This window comes from Martes martes (assembly GCF_963455335.1).
Source record: "Martes martes genome assembly, chromosome: 11".
NCBI classification, from domain to species: Eukaryota; Metazoa; Chordata; class Mammalia; order Carnivora; family Mustelidae; genus Martes; species Martes martes.
Window position 1 is genome coordinate 102,714,284 of NC_137899.1, and position 20,563 is coordinate 102,734,846.

Here is a 20,563-nt window from a genome sequence, read left to right on the forward strand (position 1 = left end):
CACAACAGAACTGACGGTGCAATGGGGATGGGGGCGCATACCGGCTGACAGCGCCTCGGCACAGAAACTACAGGTGCTGTGTCTTTTTCCTTCGCATTTTGTTGAAATCAAAAATAAGGGCAGATTAAATGGCACTAAATTACGTAGATAATAGATTGTGTTCAGTGACAGCAGGCGCTGGAATTCACAGGGCAAGTGCAACGGCAGGGTCCCGTGAGCCACGGCGGCATCAGCAGAGCTCCGCCAGCCACGGCGGGGGGACGGGGCCGCACTAGTCCCCAGCTGCAGACAACTAGAAAATGGGAAAAATGTGTGCAGGAACGGTTCTCAGACACTGGGCTATTGGCACCCCTGGGAGAAGGCCTGCAAACACCCGGAGCCCCGTGATCACAGCTCTCTCTAGATGTGACCCAGCCAGGGCGCCACACTCCTGCTGAGTTAGGGAGACAGAAGCCAAAGTCTGGGGCGGACGGGGCCAGGGCGAATCTTCGGCCAGAAACCCAAACGGGAGGAGCTGTCCAGGATGAGAAGAGAAGGTGGCGCTGGGATCTCCTAGAGGGTTTTTTTTTTTTTAATATTTTATTTATTTATTTGACAGAGATTAAGAGAGCATAAGCAAAGGGAGTGGCAGGCAGAGGGAGAGGGTGAAGCAGGCTCCCTGCTGAGCAGAAAGCCTGATGTAGGGCTCAATCCCAGGATCCCGGGATCATGATCTGAGCTGAAGGCAGACGCTAAACCGACTGAGCCACCCAGGCGCCCCCTCCTAGAGTTTCTGACTGGAAACGAAGCGGGGCGTACCCAGGGTGAAAGGACACCAGGCCAGGCCAAGACCCACAATGGAAGCCACTGTGTCCTGTGGAATGGAAAGTCCTCGCTAAACCACCAGGGAATTCCAGGGAGCTCCCGGAAGTAACAGGACTGAACCAGTCAAAGATGAACACTCTAACGAAGCTTAACACCCACCCCTGATAAAAGCATTTGAAAAGATGCTCATCATCATCATCAGGGGAAATGCGAGTCGGAACCACAATGGGATGCCACCACACACTTGTCAGAAGAGCTGGCATCAAAAAGACAAGAGACAGTAAGTGCTGGAGAGGATGTGCAGCAAAGGGGACCCGTGTGTACTGTCGTGAGAAGGCAAGCTGGTGCAGGCACCGTGGAAAACAGTATGGACTTTCCTCAAAACATGAAGCTACCATATGATCCAGTAATTTCACTGTGTGGCTTTTTTTCTTAAGATTTTATTTATTTATCTGAGGGGGAGAGAGAGAGAGAGAATGAACACGAGAGATGGGAGGGCCAGAGGGAGAAGACTCCCTGCCGAGCGGGGAGCCCAATGTAGGACTCGATCCTGGGACTCCAGGATCATGACCTGAGTTGAAGGCAGTTGCTTAACCAACTGAGTCACCCAGGCGCCCACTCTGGGTATTTTCCTGGGAAAAAAGTCCGGCAAATACTAATTTGAAAAGGTATATGTACCCCTATGCTCGCTGCAGCATGGCTCACAATAGCCAAGATAAGGAAGCAGCCCAAGTGTCCACTGATACATGAACGAATGTACACACACACACGTGTGCGCACGCGAGTATTACTCAGTCATCAAAAGGAATGGAATCTTGCCATTTAAATGTGGCAACATGGAGGGACCTAGAGGGAATTAGAGGGAATTAGACAGAGAAAGACAAATACTATATGGTTTCACTTACATGCAGAATCTAAAAAACAAACGAATAACAAATATACTCATAGGTACAGAGAGCAAACTGGTGGTCACCAGAGGATAAGGGAGTGAAGAGAGAACAGGTAAAGAGGACCAAGAGGTACAGACTTTTAGTTATAGAATGAATAAGTCACAGGGATATAGTCAATAAAACTGTAACTAGCTTTGTAAGGGGACAGAAGGTAACTAGACCAATTGTGCTCATCAGGTTGTAATGTATGTAAATACTGATTCACTGTGTTGTACACCTGAAACTAATATAATATTGTATGTCAATTATAAATAAAAAAAACCTTTGGGCTGCATATTTAGACAATTGCTTTTATAGAAATTTTGATTTAATTAGCTACTGCTAAGCGTTTTATTTTTTGAAGACTTATTTATTTTAGAGAGAGCGAGTGTGTTTGCAAGGGTGAGGAGGAGCAGAGGGAGAGAGGGTCCAAGCAGGCTCCCCAGGGATCGCAGAGCCCCAGGTGGGCTGAATCCCACAACCCTGAGATCATGAGCCGAAACCAAGAGTTGGACACTTAACTGACTGAGCCACTCAGGCGCCCCTTGCGGAGATCTTTAACAGGGGTTTAGCTGTATTTCATCAAAATATATCCAGTTAATAGTCATACTTGTAATTTTGCTAGTTCAAAAGCAGACATATGACCCTTATAAAGAAAACCAGTATTTACCTGCGTTGGTGGTATTTAAGAAATCAGATTCCTCATGTGAAATAAATATGGGATACTTACAAAATCTTTGGTCAAAGTTAATTCTACGAGTATCTCTTATGTTTTTACTTTCCTCATTTTACATAGGAAATTAATTATTGGGCAATATTAGCTATTACATGTAAAACGAGAATTAGATTGTCTTTTACCTTTCCGATACCCAAAAGAGCATTCAAGAAAATAATTATGCAGTTCTGTTCTTGCCCACCCTTGTCAAAAACAACCCCCCCCAAAAACCCAAACCAAAAACCAAACAAGCTGGTAGAATCACAAAAATCACAGTGTTCGATAAAAGGCCTTATGTGGTTCTCAAACTATGCTCTTAGAAAACAGCTGGACAAGGAACCAGGGACCAGCGAGTTCTCCCACTAAAATTAGCCAGCGGCAGTCTTTTCGTAATTGGCAGAAAAATATCAAAACTGAATTTCTCTAATTTAAAGTTTTACTTCTTTAAAACCACAGAGTACATACAGTTCCTGTGAAACAGTTTAGGGGGTAACTGCATGAGGCCGCAGTCCCAAGGACAGGCCTGGGAAGATAAGCTCTGGGGCAACGGAGTGGTGTGGGGCAGGGTTGCCTTTGTCTGCGGGTCCACGCAGTCACAACACCGCGACACGCCCACAGTGCATGAAAGATCATAAATTCAGTGACTGATGTACGCTGATGTGCCCTGCGTGGTATATATTACATATTTGTACAAATCAATTCCCAGCACCCCGACCCCCAACATACACAGAAATATACCGCTCCAATGACCCATGTAAGGATTTCTGGCACTTACCATGGGTGACTTATAGTATCTATGTAGTATATTTATGAAATCTGTAATTGTTAGCATTCCTGGAACAAAGAATGATATGTTAAATATAAAACTATGAAAAATCTCATAGGATAAGCAAGCCTAGAATCTTTTCTAGAAAAGCTCCTAAAACACACTTTAAACGTATCAAGCACAGTTTAATATATTCTATTATTTAGGACTATTAGTCTGTTAATTATCTACAACAAATGGAGACAAATTTAACTGATATCAAACCTGACAGTAAGTACAATGGACTCAGCCATGGTATTTGGCAATTCAGTGGTGGGGAACTGATTAATACAAAACCTCACAGGAGACTTGCACTGACATGTAAATAATTTAAAATACTTTAAAGTAAGGTAAGGTAAGGTATTCCAAAAGCTTTAGTCACAGGACACTTCTGGGGGCATGTGGATTGTTTCCCGAGAAGCATTCTCCAAATGATGGTTCTTTAAGTACTGATTTAGCGCCCAGTTATTAAGTGCCTACTGTGTGCCAGATGCCAAGGCTACAAAGATGAAGAAGACACGAAACTTTTCTTTCAGGGGACTGTCCCCTAGAGTGGGAGGCAGACACACTGATGGTATTAAACCAGAGAGACGCACACTAGCAGAGACAACATCTGCCGTCTACCATGACCTGCACGGCGGGAAATTCTCCAGCTCAGACACCGAGTTACAGGACATTTCCGATAGGATAGCAGTGATTTAGGACAGGCATCGATCCTGTCTGCGTCATTTCATGCGCACGGTCCGCAAGGGTCTGCCACAGGAGCGGAGACTGCCCACAGTCACGTACACGTTAGCAAAGGCGGCCCGAGGTCAGGAGTCTGAGCACAGTGTCCCCTGTTCCCTGGCCGGACAGGAACTGGCAAAGGCACAGAAGCTCCTTCGGGGAGCCAGGGAGGTAATGAATCAAAAGAAACTGGATAAATAAATAAATATGGCAGAGAGACTCAGTGGGAGCACGTAGGTGTTTTGAATTTGCTAGTGGCCCTACCTTCCCCGGACATAAAAGCCCAGAGTCCTTCAGCTTGGCAGAGTTTTCGAGACTGAATTCCAGACCAGCACCTATTAGGATACCTTGGGCTTTCTGCTCTTAGGCGCCCAGGCCCGCACTGCTTACCTACAAAACTTTGTTTCTTACTCTCCCACAGTGGCGCTGCTCGAACACCATTGGCTACTAAGGCAAAGAAGGCCTTTTTCACCTAAAGACAAACAAGAGAAACAAAAACATACTTTAAAGTCCATACACGGGGGGTGGGGGGGTGTGGGGGGGGAATACCTTCAACCCTAATATCCAGCCAGATTTTACTGGTTATCTTCAACGTTAGTTTTATAAGTTTGAGAGGCTAAAAAGAGTTGAATTTATCCACACTGGCAAAAATGCTTTTGTATTCTATTTAAAGACTGGACTTTTTTTGCAATGGAAACAATGTAATTCACTTCAAAATTTTTTTTCATTGTATCTAAAGACTTTGTACACACACAGACTTTATACAATTAAAACTGTATAAAAGAATTCAACTTCAGTTTAATTTCTCCTATATGTGGCTATTAGTTCATTTCAAAACGCTGAAGTTATACCAAATGACCTGAAATGAAAATCTGTTTCTCATATATATGTTCAGTAACAGAACACGCAAGCATTCTTTCTCACTTCCCGGAGGCTGAGGTGTGAGGGAGGGAATATCCTCGCACTCTCACATCGTCTAGAGACAAACATCCAGCGTGCGCCTGGCCCTGTTCCAGGTGCGCACAGATGGCATCCCCAGGACCCCATGGCACAGCCCGTTTGGGGACTGCACCAGGCACAGCAGGCACTGGGGGTGGGGGCGCGTGTGTGTGTGAGCAGCCCAAACTCAGTGCTGAAGATGACCCCCCACACGCCCAGAACAAATACACACAGGGAAAGTGGTTCCCCTTTATTAAGAACTGCAGAGATGTCCCAGGGTCCTGGGATCGAGCCCCGCATCGGGCTCTCTACTCAGCAGGGAGCCTGCTTCCCCCACTCTCTCTGCCTGCCTCTCTGCCTACTTGTGATCTCTGTCCGAAAAAAAAAAAAAAATCTTAAATAAAAAAACTTTATTAAAAAATAAAAAAGAGAACCACAGAGATGAAGATCAAAGCAAGTTGGAAATATCACCCAGAGCTGCTAGAGGCCAGCGTCGTTCGGTCACTGCAGCCACCTCAAGTGCTGCCGTGAAACCAGGGGGCACCATAAACTGGTAGAAAAATGCCCGAGCCACGGCGTGGCTTTCTCTCTGTTGGATTATGTAGTCATCCTGAGGGTTAGGAGCAGGAATCAAAGATGGTCAGTGTGGCATTACTTCTAATATTCAAACCGGAAAACTATCTTCCCCCAAAAAAGAAAATCTGGATTACCAGTGGGAAAAAAGTATCAAACAGCAGAATTAGGAAGACCATGTTGAAGTAAAAGAAAGAAGGTTTATGGCAGTGAAAACACAGACTCTAAAATTATACGTTATAATTATGTAAAATATGTGTTTAAATGAAAAACGTCAAAGAGAAATAAGCAAAAAATTAAGTGATATTAAGGAGCTGGGACAGTGACAGTGTGTTTCTTTGAAAAAATGTCAATGTGGCATTTTCTATGGAAGAAGGTTCTTCTCTCTCCCACTGTATGCCAGACCCCAGCTAACTTAATAATGAAAAGAAGTGAGAGAATTACAGGAGCCCAGAGCTTCCCATCAGGCTCGGATTAATAATTCAGCATCGCTTTATGGCTTTATTATGACACACTTTGCCTCTGCTTGGCAGAAGTTACGTAGGAGCTCGGTTCCCCTATGTGAGTCCAGGGATGATGGGTGGGCGAGGAAATTTCATTAATTGTTACACATGGCCCAGCCCAGCCCTGCACTGTGTCCTGCGAAGTACAAGCTCATGGGGACCCCGCCTGTCTGCTGAATGAACGGCCCAGGACTGGGAAGAGGCGTAGGGCCACTCACCCCTCTGGGCCCAATCACGGGTGACGTGAGAGAGAAACAGCAACTTTGAGGCATCCAGAAACAGGTCAAATACTCTTTGAGCCACGGCATGTATCGAGAATCATGAAAACATTCGTGCTGCCCGTGTAACTAACTGGCACCCGGGGATGGCAGGCTGATTTGTAAGGTCTGCTATTTTCACTGGGTGGTGCTCTGGGAACCCCTGACTGTGGTCCCAGAAAATATTATAATATGGGGAGAAGTCACAGAAAAACGGATTTTAGGACACATTAAATATGAGCTGAGCTTGTTTTTCTAAACTGGCTGGAGCAGCAAGGGATGGGGGGACCTTGTAACCGCAGATTAGTGTCTTCTCCAAAAAAATGGATTTAGTGGAGAAAACCGATTTTAAAATAGTTTATCAAGATCATCCATGACACCCTAAGTGACCACAGCTGTTGAAAACCCATCCCAGAGGGCTGTGGGTCTGCCCACGATGAAGTGACTGCAGACGCCGGACAAAACCTGCAGGTCACCGAGAGCCCGGCGGGCGCCGCGCGAGAAGGTTCAAGAAGCCGCCGTTCCCCAGAGAAGAGCAGCACGTGACTCGAGCGCTGCAGTCATTTCAGAACTTTTCTGTGGGGATTTTCAAGATCGTTTTCAAACAGGTGAATCTCAACAGAAAGTTGGAGTCTGTCAAAAGGAATCAAATACACCCCAGGCAGGTTAAAGCGACGAAACCACAGCTAAGCACACGTCGCAGACAAGATGCTAAGAGTCCAAGGCCAGGAGAAAATCGGCGAGCGAGAAAAGACACACGTACGCGTTCAAAGCAGCAACAACCCACCGACAGCCCAGCAGGCGTCCGTTTCAACTGTCAAGCGCGATGACGGTTCTTCGGAAACGCGCAGAACACGGTGCTTCTCAGGGCTCGCGTCCCTATGAGTCTGCACCCGGAAAGCTCTTAAACAGCCCTACTGGCTGCGAAGTGAGTATTGAGCCTAAAGGCCAGTGTAGACAGACCGACCGACGGAAGGATGCATGGCAGGTCCGCCCGGGGGACACCGAGGCCATGACAAGGACACCAGGCACTGATGCGGCGCGCGGCTTCCGTGAACCACGCCGCAGCCGGGCAGGGTGGGCGGTGGGAAAGCCCCGCCGAGGCAGCAGTCCGAGGGCCAAGAGAAAAGCACCGTCGTGGCCGCAAGAGAAGGCAAAGCAGCAAACACTAAAGGAAAACACTTGGAAGTCAAATACCACCTGCTTCCTTGCGAGGGGAGGATCGCCGGACCCGCTAGAAGCTTCTGTGCACTCAGGTCCTCGGCCCTCCCCGCGCCTCGGCGTTCTGAGTTACAGAATGGGACAACAGGTAATGCTGTCACAGGGGACCGTGCAGACTGAGCGGGCCTGATGGGAAGATGCGCAGCCGGGGTCGGCACAGAGAGCCGAAAAGAGCAAACGCTTTCCTTGCCCACCGCAGACGGATCCGGCCACGAGCAGACAGAGACGGACTATTTTAATTTCACCCACACGCACCGCTGACTCGTCCATACCTCATGGAGAGAGGCACAGGTCCGCCCTCCCAAGACCCAAGACGACACCGGGGAGTGGGCGAGACCCAGCCCCGGAGATGTGGAGCAGACGGCAGGGTCGCAGGCCCTGTGCCAAGCGGCCCCCCTGCGGCTTCCGGGGTCCGGCCGCGCCTCCTTGGCCATCACGAAGCCTCTAAAACTCGGCTTTCTCCACACCACGTGCATGGAGCTGAAGAGCAACCGCAAACTCTACTTAGAAAATTCTTCCCAATGACAGAAGGCGTAGGGTGTTACCAGTGACCAATGAACAGGACAAAAGGACGGCGGGCCCAATCTGGTTGCAGTCTGCGGGGAAAAAACTCTTGGGGGGGTCTTGCGTACCTCTGAAAACTTTTCAACTGATATGTGATTTGCTCAAAGTGTTTATCAGTTTTAAAATTTACCTTTTTTTTTTTTAAAGATTTTATTTATTTATCTGACAGAGATCACGAGTAGGCAGAGCAGCAGGCAGAGACAGAGAGGGAAGCAGGCTCCCTGCTGAGCAGAGAGCCCGATGCGGGGCTCGATCCCAGCACCCTGGGACCATGACCTGAGCCGAGGGCAGAGGCTTAACCCACTGAGCCATCCAGGCGCCTCTAAAATGTACCTTTTAATAGGATTTTCAAACAACTGAATGTGATAATTAGATAAGGAAAGATGAAAAATAAACTTTAAATATAGAAATGATTTCTTTAAAACAGTACGCCCTGAGAGATTCCGCCGTCTCAGGCCAAGTGGAACGTCCGCGCTCCAAACAATGGGAATGTGGGTCCTTGGCCGCTTCACTGTTCCCCATACAGTGTCACCCCAATTTTCAGTCATTGCGGGGCTTTTAAAATCAACCCTGACGAGCAGCGAAAGCTCTGGAAGACGATCTCGTTTGGTTTCTCACTGTTTACCTCAGAGCTTGCCTGGTGGCTTGACCACCACCGGAGGCCTCTCTCGCGTGTGCGCTGGCTCTCCGGGCAGCTGCGCGAGGACGGGGCCGGCCTCCTAGGCGAGGGAGCCCAGACCTCCTGGCTCCAGCCTAGGTGACACTGAACTGGTCTTTGCTTTTTTTTTTTTTTTTGGCACTTCTATGCCACAAAGTTCCTTCCACTTCAAGTGCACTTACCTTCACCTCTACCTATGAGACCTGGTTGACTTTTAACTTCTAACTCCACAAGCTAAGCCACCCCCATCGCTCCAGTCAAGGCTGGCAGTCTTTCCCTCTACTCCCACGGTGCCTCATTCAGCCCCTTTCTGTTACTTCTGCAGTTTCCCTGTGTCTCCTTAGGCTTAAAAATGGCAGAGCAAACACACTTCCGGCATGTTTTCCTCCTGAAAAGCTCTCCCCAAACTTCAGGGAATAGAAGCTGGAAATGGGATGAACCAGGAGGTCTGCGGGGCAGAACGCAGGTGGAGGGAAGTTAACGAGTGACAGAGCCTTGCTGGGGAGGGGCAGGGTAGGGAGGGAAGGAGACCGACCTCTCCCTGCACGCGGAAGACCCAAGACTGGAGGCCCTGGTGGGGGTGGGGACGGGGCCAGAGGGGAACAGGAAGCCTGGTTTAGATCGGGGAATGGCCAGAGCCGCCACGACCACCGCCGCCACCGAGGATCATTTTCTGGAGAGCCCGCCCTGCAAATATGATGCACGGATATGAGCACTGGGGGCTGCTGGTGAAAACGACCAGGGATGCTGGGCAAGAACCCGCCCCCCCAATCCATGCATATCCCTGCTGTGCCACTTGAGGAGACTTGGAGCGCGAAGCCGCAGACGCTCCCACTGTGGGCACATCTTCCCCAGAGGGAAACGGAAACAAAACTTCCCAGGGGTAGAACCAAGGCGGAGAGAGAAAGAGGCAGGGCGGGAATAGTAAAGGATGACTTCAGGGAGCCCAACACCTGCGAACCGGAGTCTCAGAGAAAAAAAACGGTAGGAAGAAAATGACCGAAGACGCACATGCCTGGTTCCAGCGGCGCACCGTGGGCCCGGCTCGAGGAACACGAAGACCACAAGGAGGCCCGTTAGTCTGGAATTCTGGAGTCCCAGAGAGAAAGGGAAAATCCCAACACTTCTAGAGGCGAAAACTCATATAAAGATGACACAACCCATTTCTCGCATCCAAAAGCAGTGGAAGGATGCTTTCAAATTTCTAAATAAAGATGATTTTCATCACGGAATGCTATACCCAGCAGTCTATACAGTGAGTCTGAAAGATACAGATACTTAGTATTTCCCAGGATGACCTCCGTGCATCTGTCCGTGGGAAGCGCTGGGGTTGAGTGTGACCCCGCAGCATTCCCATGTGGGAGCCCTCACTCCCAGTACTGACGGTATCAGGAGGCAGGGCCTTTCGGAGGTGACTTAGTTTAGATGAGATCACGTGGGTGGGGACCCCACGATGGGCTTCGTGGCAGAGCTCTGCCCTGTGAGGACGGTGAGAAGGCAGCAGTCTGCCAGCCAGGAAGGGAGCCCTCCTGGGGAACTTCACTGACCACCATCCCCATCGTGGACTTACAGCCTCCCCAGCTGCGAGCAGGCGGGCCCCGCTGCTGGAGCCCCCGGGCTGTGCTGGTGCGGGACGGCAGTCCGAGTGGGCTAAGACAGAAGCTACGGAAGAATGTGCTCCACCCTGCAAAAGGGAATAAAGCAAAGAAGCAGAAAGCATGTGTTCAAAAGCCAGGTGTTGCAATGGAGGAGGAGGAGGAGGTATTCCGGGCCTCGGGAGACAGGGATGAGCGGGACGGGGAGTGACAGCCAGAGCAGGAAGACTGGGGACCCAGAGGGAGTGGCTCCACGGGGAGCTGAAGACACGTCCGACAGGTCTGACCACACAGAAAATTCCATCAAGAAGTCAGAAGGTGTGGAAAGGTGTAGATGGTCAAAATAAAAAGAGGAGACTTCTAAAGTCAGGAGTAACACTGAACGGTAAAAAAGAAGGAAACGGGAGTGTAATTAGTTTCCACTGGGCTCGGTGGAGTGAATAAAACTGACACAGTCCAAATAATGACATCTCGCCAGGAAGGAATTCACCGCCCCTCGAGACCTGGTTACGCTGGGAAGATGAGGGCAGGGAGGAGGCCACACAAGGAGCAGGAGCCCCCATCCACCCGGCCCGGAAGTAAAACACGTCTCAAGTCAGGGAAGCGACGTAATGTGGCCCTCCGGTCTAGACTGCGTCGCTGAACTGGTTGTTTCTGGGCAGCATGACAAGGCTGTGACAACAGGGACAGAGGCTGCGTGTTTGACTGTAAGCTCTTCATACCGCTTGATGCGTAAAACTGCTCCTATCTACTTCTTTGAAAACCCACACACGGGTCCCCAGTGTGCTCCTGTGGGGGGTCAGCCTGCGCCCTCCCCAGTCAGCGCGGGCTTGCGGAGGGCAGGGCCACGGCATCTTCATCCCCCCCCCTTAGCACAGTGCTCGGCCCCCAGTTTTGTTCTTTTCTGGAACACTCATATGCTATCATGTCCCTCGTTCTGCATACCGTCTACTTACTCACTGGTCCCGAAAACAGGTTAGCTTGTTAAGGAATCTTTCTGTATTTTATTCTTGGCTATCTCCGGTTTCAAGTCCTCTGTGAAGTAGATGATGCCATCAAAGTCAGTACTACTGAAGTCACCGTCCCAGATACTGATGAGCCGAGTGTAAAAGAATCCTGTTTCTTAGCTTGGGTTCCGCAGCAGGCAGAGCCTGGCCTGCATGTCCTTTACTGGGAACGTGACCCGAAGAGCAGGTGTGCAGGGCGGGCGTGAAACGGGCTAGCGGATGAGTCCATGTGCCGATGGGCGGCTGACATGGCCACAAGCACGGGCAGACGGACTCAGTCTTGCTGGCGTCTTCTGGGGACTGTCCACTCTGAGGGTGCAAGGTGGAGGCGTCTCTGCCCTGGCATCTGTGCCCCCACTGGTTAAGGAGACTGGGGGTATGCTGGCGGGCCTGGCTGAAGTGCCACCCGATGGTACCTGTGTGACTCGAGAGGTGGCCGGAGTCACAGGTGACTTAAGTGGATTTTAAAAGGACGCAGCTGGACACGGTGTTCCGGGCTGAGATGTCATCAACGTCCTTCTGAGGCCCAGACCGAGCCACGAACTCACTCACCGAGCGGACAGCCCGCACTCCCGCGCCGGCTCCGTCAGCTGTCTAGCTGAAACCGAGACATGCCTGTCCTGTTTTACCTCAGCTGTGGAACTATCCAGAAAGGAAACTGGGCTCGACTTCTGTGACTTTTTTGGTCAATTCATGGTAGGTTCCCAGAGATGACTTCTTCTTTGACCTTCCCTAATCATTCATTCACACATCTTACCTGGGACGGGCACCACATTCCACACCCACAGGATTTTTTTTTTCTTTTTTGAATCCATTTTCTTTCATCTCTAGCCTGGGGCCCAGAACGCTTTTCACAATTCCCGTGATATCACTAGCAGCTTGGCGATCTGCTTTCTAAGTCCCTTTATTACACTGGAATGTGATTCATCTGGGTCAGAAAGCAAACCGGTTCAGTGGCACCCTCCCAGAATCTCTACACCCATCTCAGGCTTCAGTTTCCTCTAATCACCATCTTTTTCCACTTCTACTTCCATCATCTTCCTTGATAGGGAAGAAGTACAAAAAAAGTTGAGGAGTTTTATTTTTTCTTCATTTGCACCTGCAGCGTGGATCCCTCTCATTCCTTCTTGCTTTTATTTATTTTTACTTATTTTTCTGAGGGTGGGGGGAGGGGCACAGGGAGAGGGACAGAGAGAATCTTAGCAGGCTAAATGCGCAGAGCCCGACGCAGGGCTCGATATCACGACCAGAACGGAAATCAAAGGTCGGTCACTTAACCCATGGAGCCACCCAGGCGCACCGCCCCCCTTGCTTTTAAAATAAGCAAGCCCTGAACCCTCTCCGCTTGTGGACCTCAATTCGAGTCCCCACTTATGCCTGCCCTGGGCGGCCCCCCCTGCTCATGCCCCCCACCCCCCCAGCTTGCTTTAATGCTATGCTCTCATTTTCTGCGTCTTCTAAGAACTTGGGCATAGCACACAGCCACTTACTCGGCTGCCTGCCCATTCTCCCTCCATTTGCTCTCACATTCTCTTAATAGTTATACTGGCTGAAATAGCTGAGCAGCAAAACACAGTAGCGATGGGTCATAACGGAAGAGCACGTGTGTGTTCACACGTCTGTGCTGACACGAATGAATGCACAGTGGGAGGGAAGGGACCGTGTCCCTGCAGAGACGCTCCACCCAACCCCCCCGAGCGACTGTGCTCTCGGGCGGGCCGCCGCCCCGCACACGTCACATGCTGTGCCCAGTGACTTCTAGGACGACAGCACAGACGTGGAGAAATCTGAAGACAACCGCGGCCGCCAGGTGACCCGTGTTACGGTCCACAGAGCTAAGACCTGCTAAGTGTACGCACCCTTGGTGGGACAGGTTGAAAGGGCACCTCATCTCTGTGGCCTTCCTTCTAAAACCCATAATCCCAGTCTGAGAGTGAGAAAAATAGCAGGTAAATCCCAACAGCGGGGTCTCCTACAGAACACCTGCCCAGTGCTCCCGAGAGCCGGTAAGGCCACAGCAGCAAGGGAAACCCAAACACTGCCACGGCCCAGAGGAGCCCAAGGAGGCGCGGTGACCCGATGTCACGGGAGAGCCGAGGTGGGATCCTCAGACAGGAAAATGACATCAGGTCAACAGTAAATCTGAACGAACTTGGGCTTTAGGTGACAATCGTGAATCAGTATTGGTTTGTGAACGGTGACAAGTGTTTGCCACCCTGATGGGAGATGGCAGGAATGGGGGAACCGGGGCCTGGGGTGCCTGGGAAGTCCAGACACACTTCACAGCTTTTCTATAAATCTAAAACTACTCTAGAATACACATTCTATTGGAAATAGTTACTGTTGGTAGAGTATTGCTAAGAAGTCATATTGCCGTTGTGAGGGAATTCTTAATGCTCCCTAATTCTTAATGCTCCCCACCGCACCTCAATCTTGGGAAGTTTCATTTATTTCTGAGCCTCTCATCACTCCTGAGGTGTCACCATTTAGAACCTGAGGGCACCAAATCCTACGTTTCTCTGAATGACCAGGCTTCTCTGGAGGGGCTGGGACACGTCCTCCTGCTCCCCTGGGCCATGCAAGAAGCTGCTGTCTCTCGGCTCCAGACCGGAGAGGTCTGGCCTGTGACTGTCTCTGGACCAGCCGTGAATTACTGTCAACTCGATCGCGTGGTGACTAACTATGGTGATTCTTCCTGACGTGGCGTCCTACCCGCCACGGCTGCCCGGATGCATACTTTCTCGCCACAGCATGCCAGGAGGACCCCCAGCAGCAGTCTGCTTGGACCTGGCACGGACCCCCCCCACGTGCCTGGAGGCTATGCTGCCCGCATGCCCTCTGCCTTCAAGCATCTGCAGGGACGTGCATCCTTTCGGCGTCTGCGTGCCACCCGGGGCCACTGCGCCGAGGACGCCGTGCTGAGCGGACCAACAGGTAAGCAGCAACACTCCAGACGATGCTCCCATGGGCCGTAAGGAAATCAGAGGGTGAGTTCCCAGGGTGAGGGGATGCTGGGGCACTCGCAGCCCCTGCGAGGGAAGTTCAGGTTGTTGCCCCGCACGCACCCGCCGGGCACACATCGCAGGGGGAGGTCTTTTGGAAGCAACAGGCACCAAGAAGTGGCTATGCTGACACATTCACTGAGTGGCCCATAAATGCCGTTCTCAGGGTGACCAGAGCAAGGGAAGGCCTGGCAACAAGTCCAGGCTCCTCGTCCACACGGGCCTGTCACCTGCAGCGTTCACACGAGGGATCGCGTACGAAGCCCCATCAGACCCCAGCAGGAGACCCTGAGGGCACACGTCCGGGGTGGAGAAGAGCAGCAGGAAACCACGCCTTCTTCTGTGGACAGTTCCCGTCCCTCTGAGAAGCAACCCCGGCTTGCTCCCGGGGCCTGGGACAGACGGAACGACGGACCGTGAGCTGCCGAGTGGCCGTGCGGCCTGCGCTCCCGCGGAGAACGGGCTCCTCTGACCGTCGAGCAGCGCGGCCGGCGGTCGGCAAGTGGCAGCGGCGTATCAGGGACGGAGCTGCCTCCTTTCGCTCTTTCCGCGACCACGGGCTGGGGGTGCTCCCCACGGACCGCTGCCGTCGAGGGAAAACCTGGCTGGCTTTACAGACCGGCCGGCCCCAGGTGGGGGCACAGCTGCGCCCCTCCTGCTCCACGTGGAGCGGCCCCAGGACCCCACGTGGGCAGCACCGCCCGCGGGCAGGGCCACAGGCCGTGCGTCTGGCTTCCACGCTGTCGGGTTGGAGACGGATGCTGGTCCTCAGGGAATTCCAGTATGAAACGGGCATTTCGCTGAACCCGAACACGGAGAGTCGAGCTGGCCTCTCAGAGCCAGAAGCTGGAGGCTGAATGTGTCTGAAACTCTTCTTTCCCTCGTCTGGGGGAGCCGTGCACCCCACTCTTCTTGCGTCTGTGCTCGCCTCCCAGGTCTGGGCGCATCTAGGACTCGGGCTCTGACGCTCTGTACCCTCACAAGAACGTGCTCATGTACTTGTCTTCTTCTGCAACTTGCATTTTTACTTAAAAACCTATTCTTGACAAACTCTTCTTCCGTTCCTCTTCATGGCGACGTGATATTATTCCAGGAGATGCTACACCAGGATTTACTGAACCAGTCTCTCAGGATACGTGGGCTGTTTCTGGTCGTCTGCCATCCCTTTGTGGTGTTCTCTACGCTTCCGCTGCCCTCGAGATGCAGCAACGGCTACTACTGCAGCCTGTGTCTAGAAAATACTCTACTCACACCTTTCAAATGCATGTTTAAGTCCGCTCTACCCACGACACGCCCCCGCCCCCTATTTCCTCGGTGACAAGGTTTGGCTCCTTCGATGCCGAGAGCCTCCCAGGACCCGTGACCGCCAGGCGGTGAGGCGCACACAGCTTATTAACTCGGGAAGTGACATTACTGGATCGGGGACCTCCGACCACCCACAAAAACAGCACATTTCTCATGTATCACCCACTTCAGCTACATTTTAAATTCGGGAGAAAGTCAATTCCAGGGCAGAGGAAAAGCCGAGTAGGAGCGAAAGCAAACTCAGGTCTTACTAGCCGTCTCGGACTCTTCCGGTGGTGGGAAACCTGGGATCAGGAGACCAGGGTGTTGAACAAGTAATATGCCTTTTGGGGAAGGGGCGCGAAGGTGCGATGGGCTGATCAGGTAGTTCTGTACTTTGGGAACTGAGAATTTCTAGCTCTTTTACTCTTGAAATCTAGGGTTACGGTTGTAAAGACTGGCTTTCCCGAAGTTACTGTCGGTCACGTTCCCCACAGAGCAGTCTATTGGGTGCTTTCCTGTCCTCGTGGTGTCGAAGAATCAGACTCTTAGGGGTTTAGAAGAAACCTGGAAGCTTACCTGGCCTGACGTGAGTTTAGCTAAGTCATAGGATATAAGGTCAATTTACAAAAATCAGCTGTATTTCTGTATGATGACAAAAAAACCCAGTTGGCCAATGAAATGAAACTAGAACAAAGCAGTTTTCCCATCCTGAGCGTGTGGCCTGCACGAGATACAGGCAAAGTGGCCCTGAGAGCCCAGGTGTCCTCTGCTGAGCCCCAGGGGCAAGCTCTGGGGGGACCACAGACCAGGCTGGGGCGGGAGGGGGACAGGCCCCAGAGTGAGGGGCAGAGCTGGCCGAGTGTTGGCACCTCTCTCCCAGGACAGGCCTGGACGAAGGGAGAGGCTGGGGTGAGCTCACAAAGGTACCCCCGCCCGCCACGCTCTTCTGAGGGGCCAGCTGAGGCCACCCTGGCAGGGCTCCGGCCTCTCTGGGTCCCCCCCAGTCCCGCAGGGGTCCCTTGGGAGCACACCTCAATAAAGCACCGACGGCCCATGAGCTCCTGGCTCAGCGGCTGCTCTGGGAGCACAACTGAGGCTCCTGCTTCGTGACGACTCACGCACAGCTACGGACACTAGACACCTGCGCGCATGTGTATACTTACTACGCTGGGCGGAACCTCGTCTTTGCAGTGAATGCATCGTTTAGGACTTTCCATATAGGACTGTACATCATATGGGCATAAAATTAGCTGCAATAAGCACATTTTTCATACCAAAATGATAAGGTTCAATTTTCTCTGCTAAGAGAGATCAACAAAGTTCCTTCTCAAGAGATCATCTATCTCAGTGATTTTTTTCTTTTTAACCAGTACTACTTCAAATTAATTTATTATATATTCTACTAAATAACTAAGAGAAAAATATCAGGATACCCTGAGGAAGGTGGTACAGGTTCACGGTTAATGACTCAGGCTCTGACACGTCTGTGGATTAAGTGACTAAATTCTCGAATCCGTGGACTAAACTTTGTGACTTAAGCTCTCTGACTCTGGAACCAGTTTCCTTATCTGGAAAAAGAGGACGGTGACAGCACGTTCCTTCCGTGGCTGCCATGGGGACGGAGAATGCAGACAAAAGCTCAGAGCGACACCCGGCGCGTCCGCTGGTATCGCGGGACGTACATCCCCCGAAGAGCCAGGTGGACAGCGTGCCAGCAGTTTGTGAAAACCGCGCACTTACTTGTAATGTTGTATCAAAGACCACAAGCTTCGAACTGGTGGGAACGATGTCGTAACACTTGTGTGACCTCATGAAGCGCATGTAAACACCACTTTCTGAGTCTTCTGCTAAAAGGAAAGAAAAAAGGCAAATATCAGCGACAACGAAGGACCTGCTATCAGCTGGTGAGCGCGAGGAAACCCACGGCCGACAGCCTTCCAGACACGGTGACAGGCTTTCCCCGTAAGAGCGAGAAGGCACCATGTTCATGTGTGCGGACCCTAACCACCACGGTCCCGGAGATCCTCGCCCGGACAGCATGGCAAGGAGAGGAACAAAGATTCTCTCAAAACAGACTGAAAAGAAGAAAGCAAAACTTTTTCTATTGGCAGACATAGATGATTTTTTACATAAAAGATACCAAAGAATCGACAAAAAAGCTCCCAGACGTGGAAGAATGGAGTCGAGCAAGATCACAGAATGTAGCATTACTAAAAACAAAGAAACACATGATTTACAAAGAAATGCTTAATTTACCCGAATGCTAAATGAAAATATAGACCTACTCAAGGAGACAAAGCACCAAAAATGGTAAGTCTGTGGACAAATACACAGATTCTTTAAATCTCTGTAATGGTAGCGGACAGTTGGCAACAGGATGGCGAGGATTCATGGGGGTCCGGCATAGTCACGAGCGATCAGTGCGCCGCCCCCGTGCAGCACCTGGGCTGCACCCATCCTGCAGAAACCGGGGCTTCCTCTTCATCGCGCCGCCTCCCCAGTTTCTCGAGAGGCCCACAGAGTTGACCGCAAGTCTCTCTCGAATCCGTCCACTTCTCGCCACCTCCACGACCACTGAACTGGGTCTGATAAATGCCCTCGCTACCTAACTGGTCTTTCTGCATTCAACCCTGTTCTCACCAGCTGTCCACACTGCATCCAGAATGGTTTTGCCAGGTGCAAATTAGGTCGTGTCACTCCCCTGCTGAGAACACTTCAATGGCTTTCAAAAAAGACAGAATCCCCGGTGCTGCCTATGAGACCGTGTGGCCCCTCTCGTGATGCCCCAGCCTCGTGGGTCACCGACCCACGCCCCAGTGTGCCTCCAGCTACCATGTCTGCTCTTAGTCCCTCCTAAACGCTAAGCTCCCTTCCTCCACAGGGCCTTCAACTAAGCTCTCCTCCGTCTTCAACATTTTGTCCGGCTCTTCTTGGCTCCGTTAAATCCTCCTGCACCCGACCGTAGCTCAAGGACAGGACTGAGAAGTTGTGGAACCAGAACTTAAGCCCAGACGCCTCTTGATTCCAAAGGTGCATTCGCAGCTGGACGCTCGCCCACCACCCCTGCCTGCCGCGGCCCAACTCCTGGCTGGTCTTCACGGTGGTGCGCCAAGTGTACTACCTGCGAGGGGCTTCCTCGACAACCACTCAGCCCACACTGATCTGCACAGTTTCAGGAAGACAGAGATTCCTGGGAAACACCTGGGAAGACAAAGACCACTTTACTGTATTTAGTAATTACCAAAGTCAGTGTGGAAAAGCATGACACTAGCGAGTCCCTGAGGCGTAGAAGAGGCGCGAGACCCCTCGTGTATCCTACAGTAAACACTCCGCACGTGCTGCCTGGTTTGCCAATTTCACGACAAACTACGCGACCCCTGCTGAGCCTGTATTTCTGACCCCGGCTGCTTTCCCAGGTCCCGGAATTCATCATCCTACCGTTCCAGTCACCTCCCGGCCAGTTCCCCTCTCAGTCATCTCCCCGCCTGCTCGCAGAATAGTCGGGACGTCTCGGTCCAGCATCCACGAACCTCCTCGTTTCTCCACCTCCTGTTCCCACGTCGAGGCAAACAGCTATCTGCGAAGTTTCCTACTGCATTTAATTTCACTTTCTTGTATTTGCTCATTCTGCTTTAACTTAAACACCCTTCTCTAGGCTTTCTTGTCCAATTTCAACCCAACCCCAGATGCCGTATCATCCACAAAAAAGTGAACATTTCAATGTTCAGTATGGGCCAAACATTTTTGTACCGTATCCGTTTACGTTACGTAACACTGAGGCGTCTGCCTTAACTTCTTCACTTTACGTAGGAGCAGATGGAGGTGAGGAGAAGCTGGGGAGCTGGCCTAAAGTCGGGCGCTCAGGGAGTAACCAAAGCGGGATGCAGATCTACGTCCAGGAGCCCCACACTTCCCGAGAGAGCTCTGCAGCTTCGAGGACACACGCACACACGTCGGAGGGAGGCTGCGGAGTGCTGCGCTGCATCACACGCTGTCCCTGGTGTGGAGACGTGAAGGGGAGCACAACAGGCAGTGTCTGCCCTCCAAGCCCACAGGCTGGTGGAGAACGAGGGCACCCGGATATACGCCACGTGGCAGGAGAAGCCCTGGACCAGGAGAGAGGACTCGGCAGACCACCAGTCCCGGGTCAGGAAGGCAAGGAAGTCCAACGACCTCCTGATGACGTGCGGACCTTGACCTGAACTTGTCGTCGGTGGTCCCCTCACGTCCCACTCATAGTGGTCTGTGCGGCTCTCACTCTTCTCCTTCTGGACCGATCACTCCTCTGGGTGGCCAGGACTTTGCTCACCCACACTATACTGATGAACTCAGTTAATAACTACTTGTTGCCTATGGTCTCTGTGTGGGTTCTACCAAAGCCGGTCAGTTTGGATCTGCACGATCCTTCTCGCAGGATCTCAGTCCTGGGGTGATGCGTTTTGGGAGGGAGACGACAAGGTCAGAGGCCATCACAGCCCACCTAGCAAGGTCACCTGCTGTCCCCATGACTCAGCACCTGGCCTGCCTGCTCACGTCGTCTCTGTCAGGTTTCTGCACCGGCTACTCTCCCTCCTTCTGCTGCCTTTGCAAGAAAGTCACCACGTGCAGCCCGCACCGAGAGGTCAGGAGTCAGGCTCCATCTCGAGCGCAGCGCTCGGCCACACATTATTTGGAATTATTTTGTACAGAATTGTCTGTCTGTCTGTATTAGATGGATTTATAATACTTATTTCATACTTTGGGTCAGGAAGGGAGAATGAGTCAGGAAGCGCCCGGGGTATCCACGCTCCGAGTTCGGACAGCCTTCTGCCCTGCTCGGGCTCCCTGCAGGTCCCCCCGGGACGTCCCCGCTGGACACACGGCCTCCACGTTGGCCAGGAGTCTATGGAGAGCTGGGCTCTCTGGGATCTCCCCAGTGAGAGCCGCCTCAGACAGCGAAGGCACTGCGAGGGGTGCTCCCTCGCTCCTTGTCCGCGCA

The 20,563-nt window shown here is 51.7% G+C and overlaps 1 protein-coding gene across 8 annotated transcripts in view; it reads right to left on the reverse strand.

Moving 5' to 3' along the window:
• Nucleotides 1–20,563, reverse strand: part of PRKAG2 (protein kinase AMP-activated non-catalytic subunit gamma 2) — a 248,537-nt gene that overhangs the window by 21,222 nt on the left and 206,752 nt on the right. For 3 of the 8 annotated variants that reach the window (XM_080818928.1, XM_080818932.1, XM_080818934.1), the window contains 3 exons: nucleotides 17,326–17,429; nucleotides 4,370–4,451; nucleotides 3,224–3,282 (listed from right to left, as the gene is read on the reverse strand). In XM_080818928.1, coding sequence (XP_080675054.1) covers nucleotides 3,224–3,282; nucleotides 4,370–4,451; nucleotides 17,326–17,429 — 245 coding nt within the window. Of the gene's footprint in view, nucleotides 1–3,223; nucleotides 3,283–4,369; nucleotides 4,452–17,325; nucleotides 17,433–20,563 lie in introns of all 8 variants that reach the window. The other 5 variants (XM_080818927.1, XM_080818931.1, XM_080818933.1 and 2 more) reach the window with 3 other exon arrangements.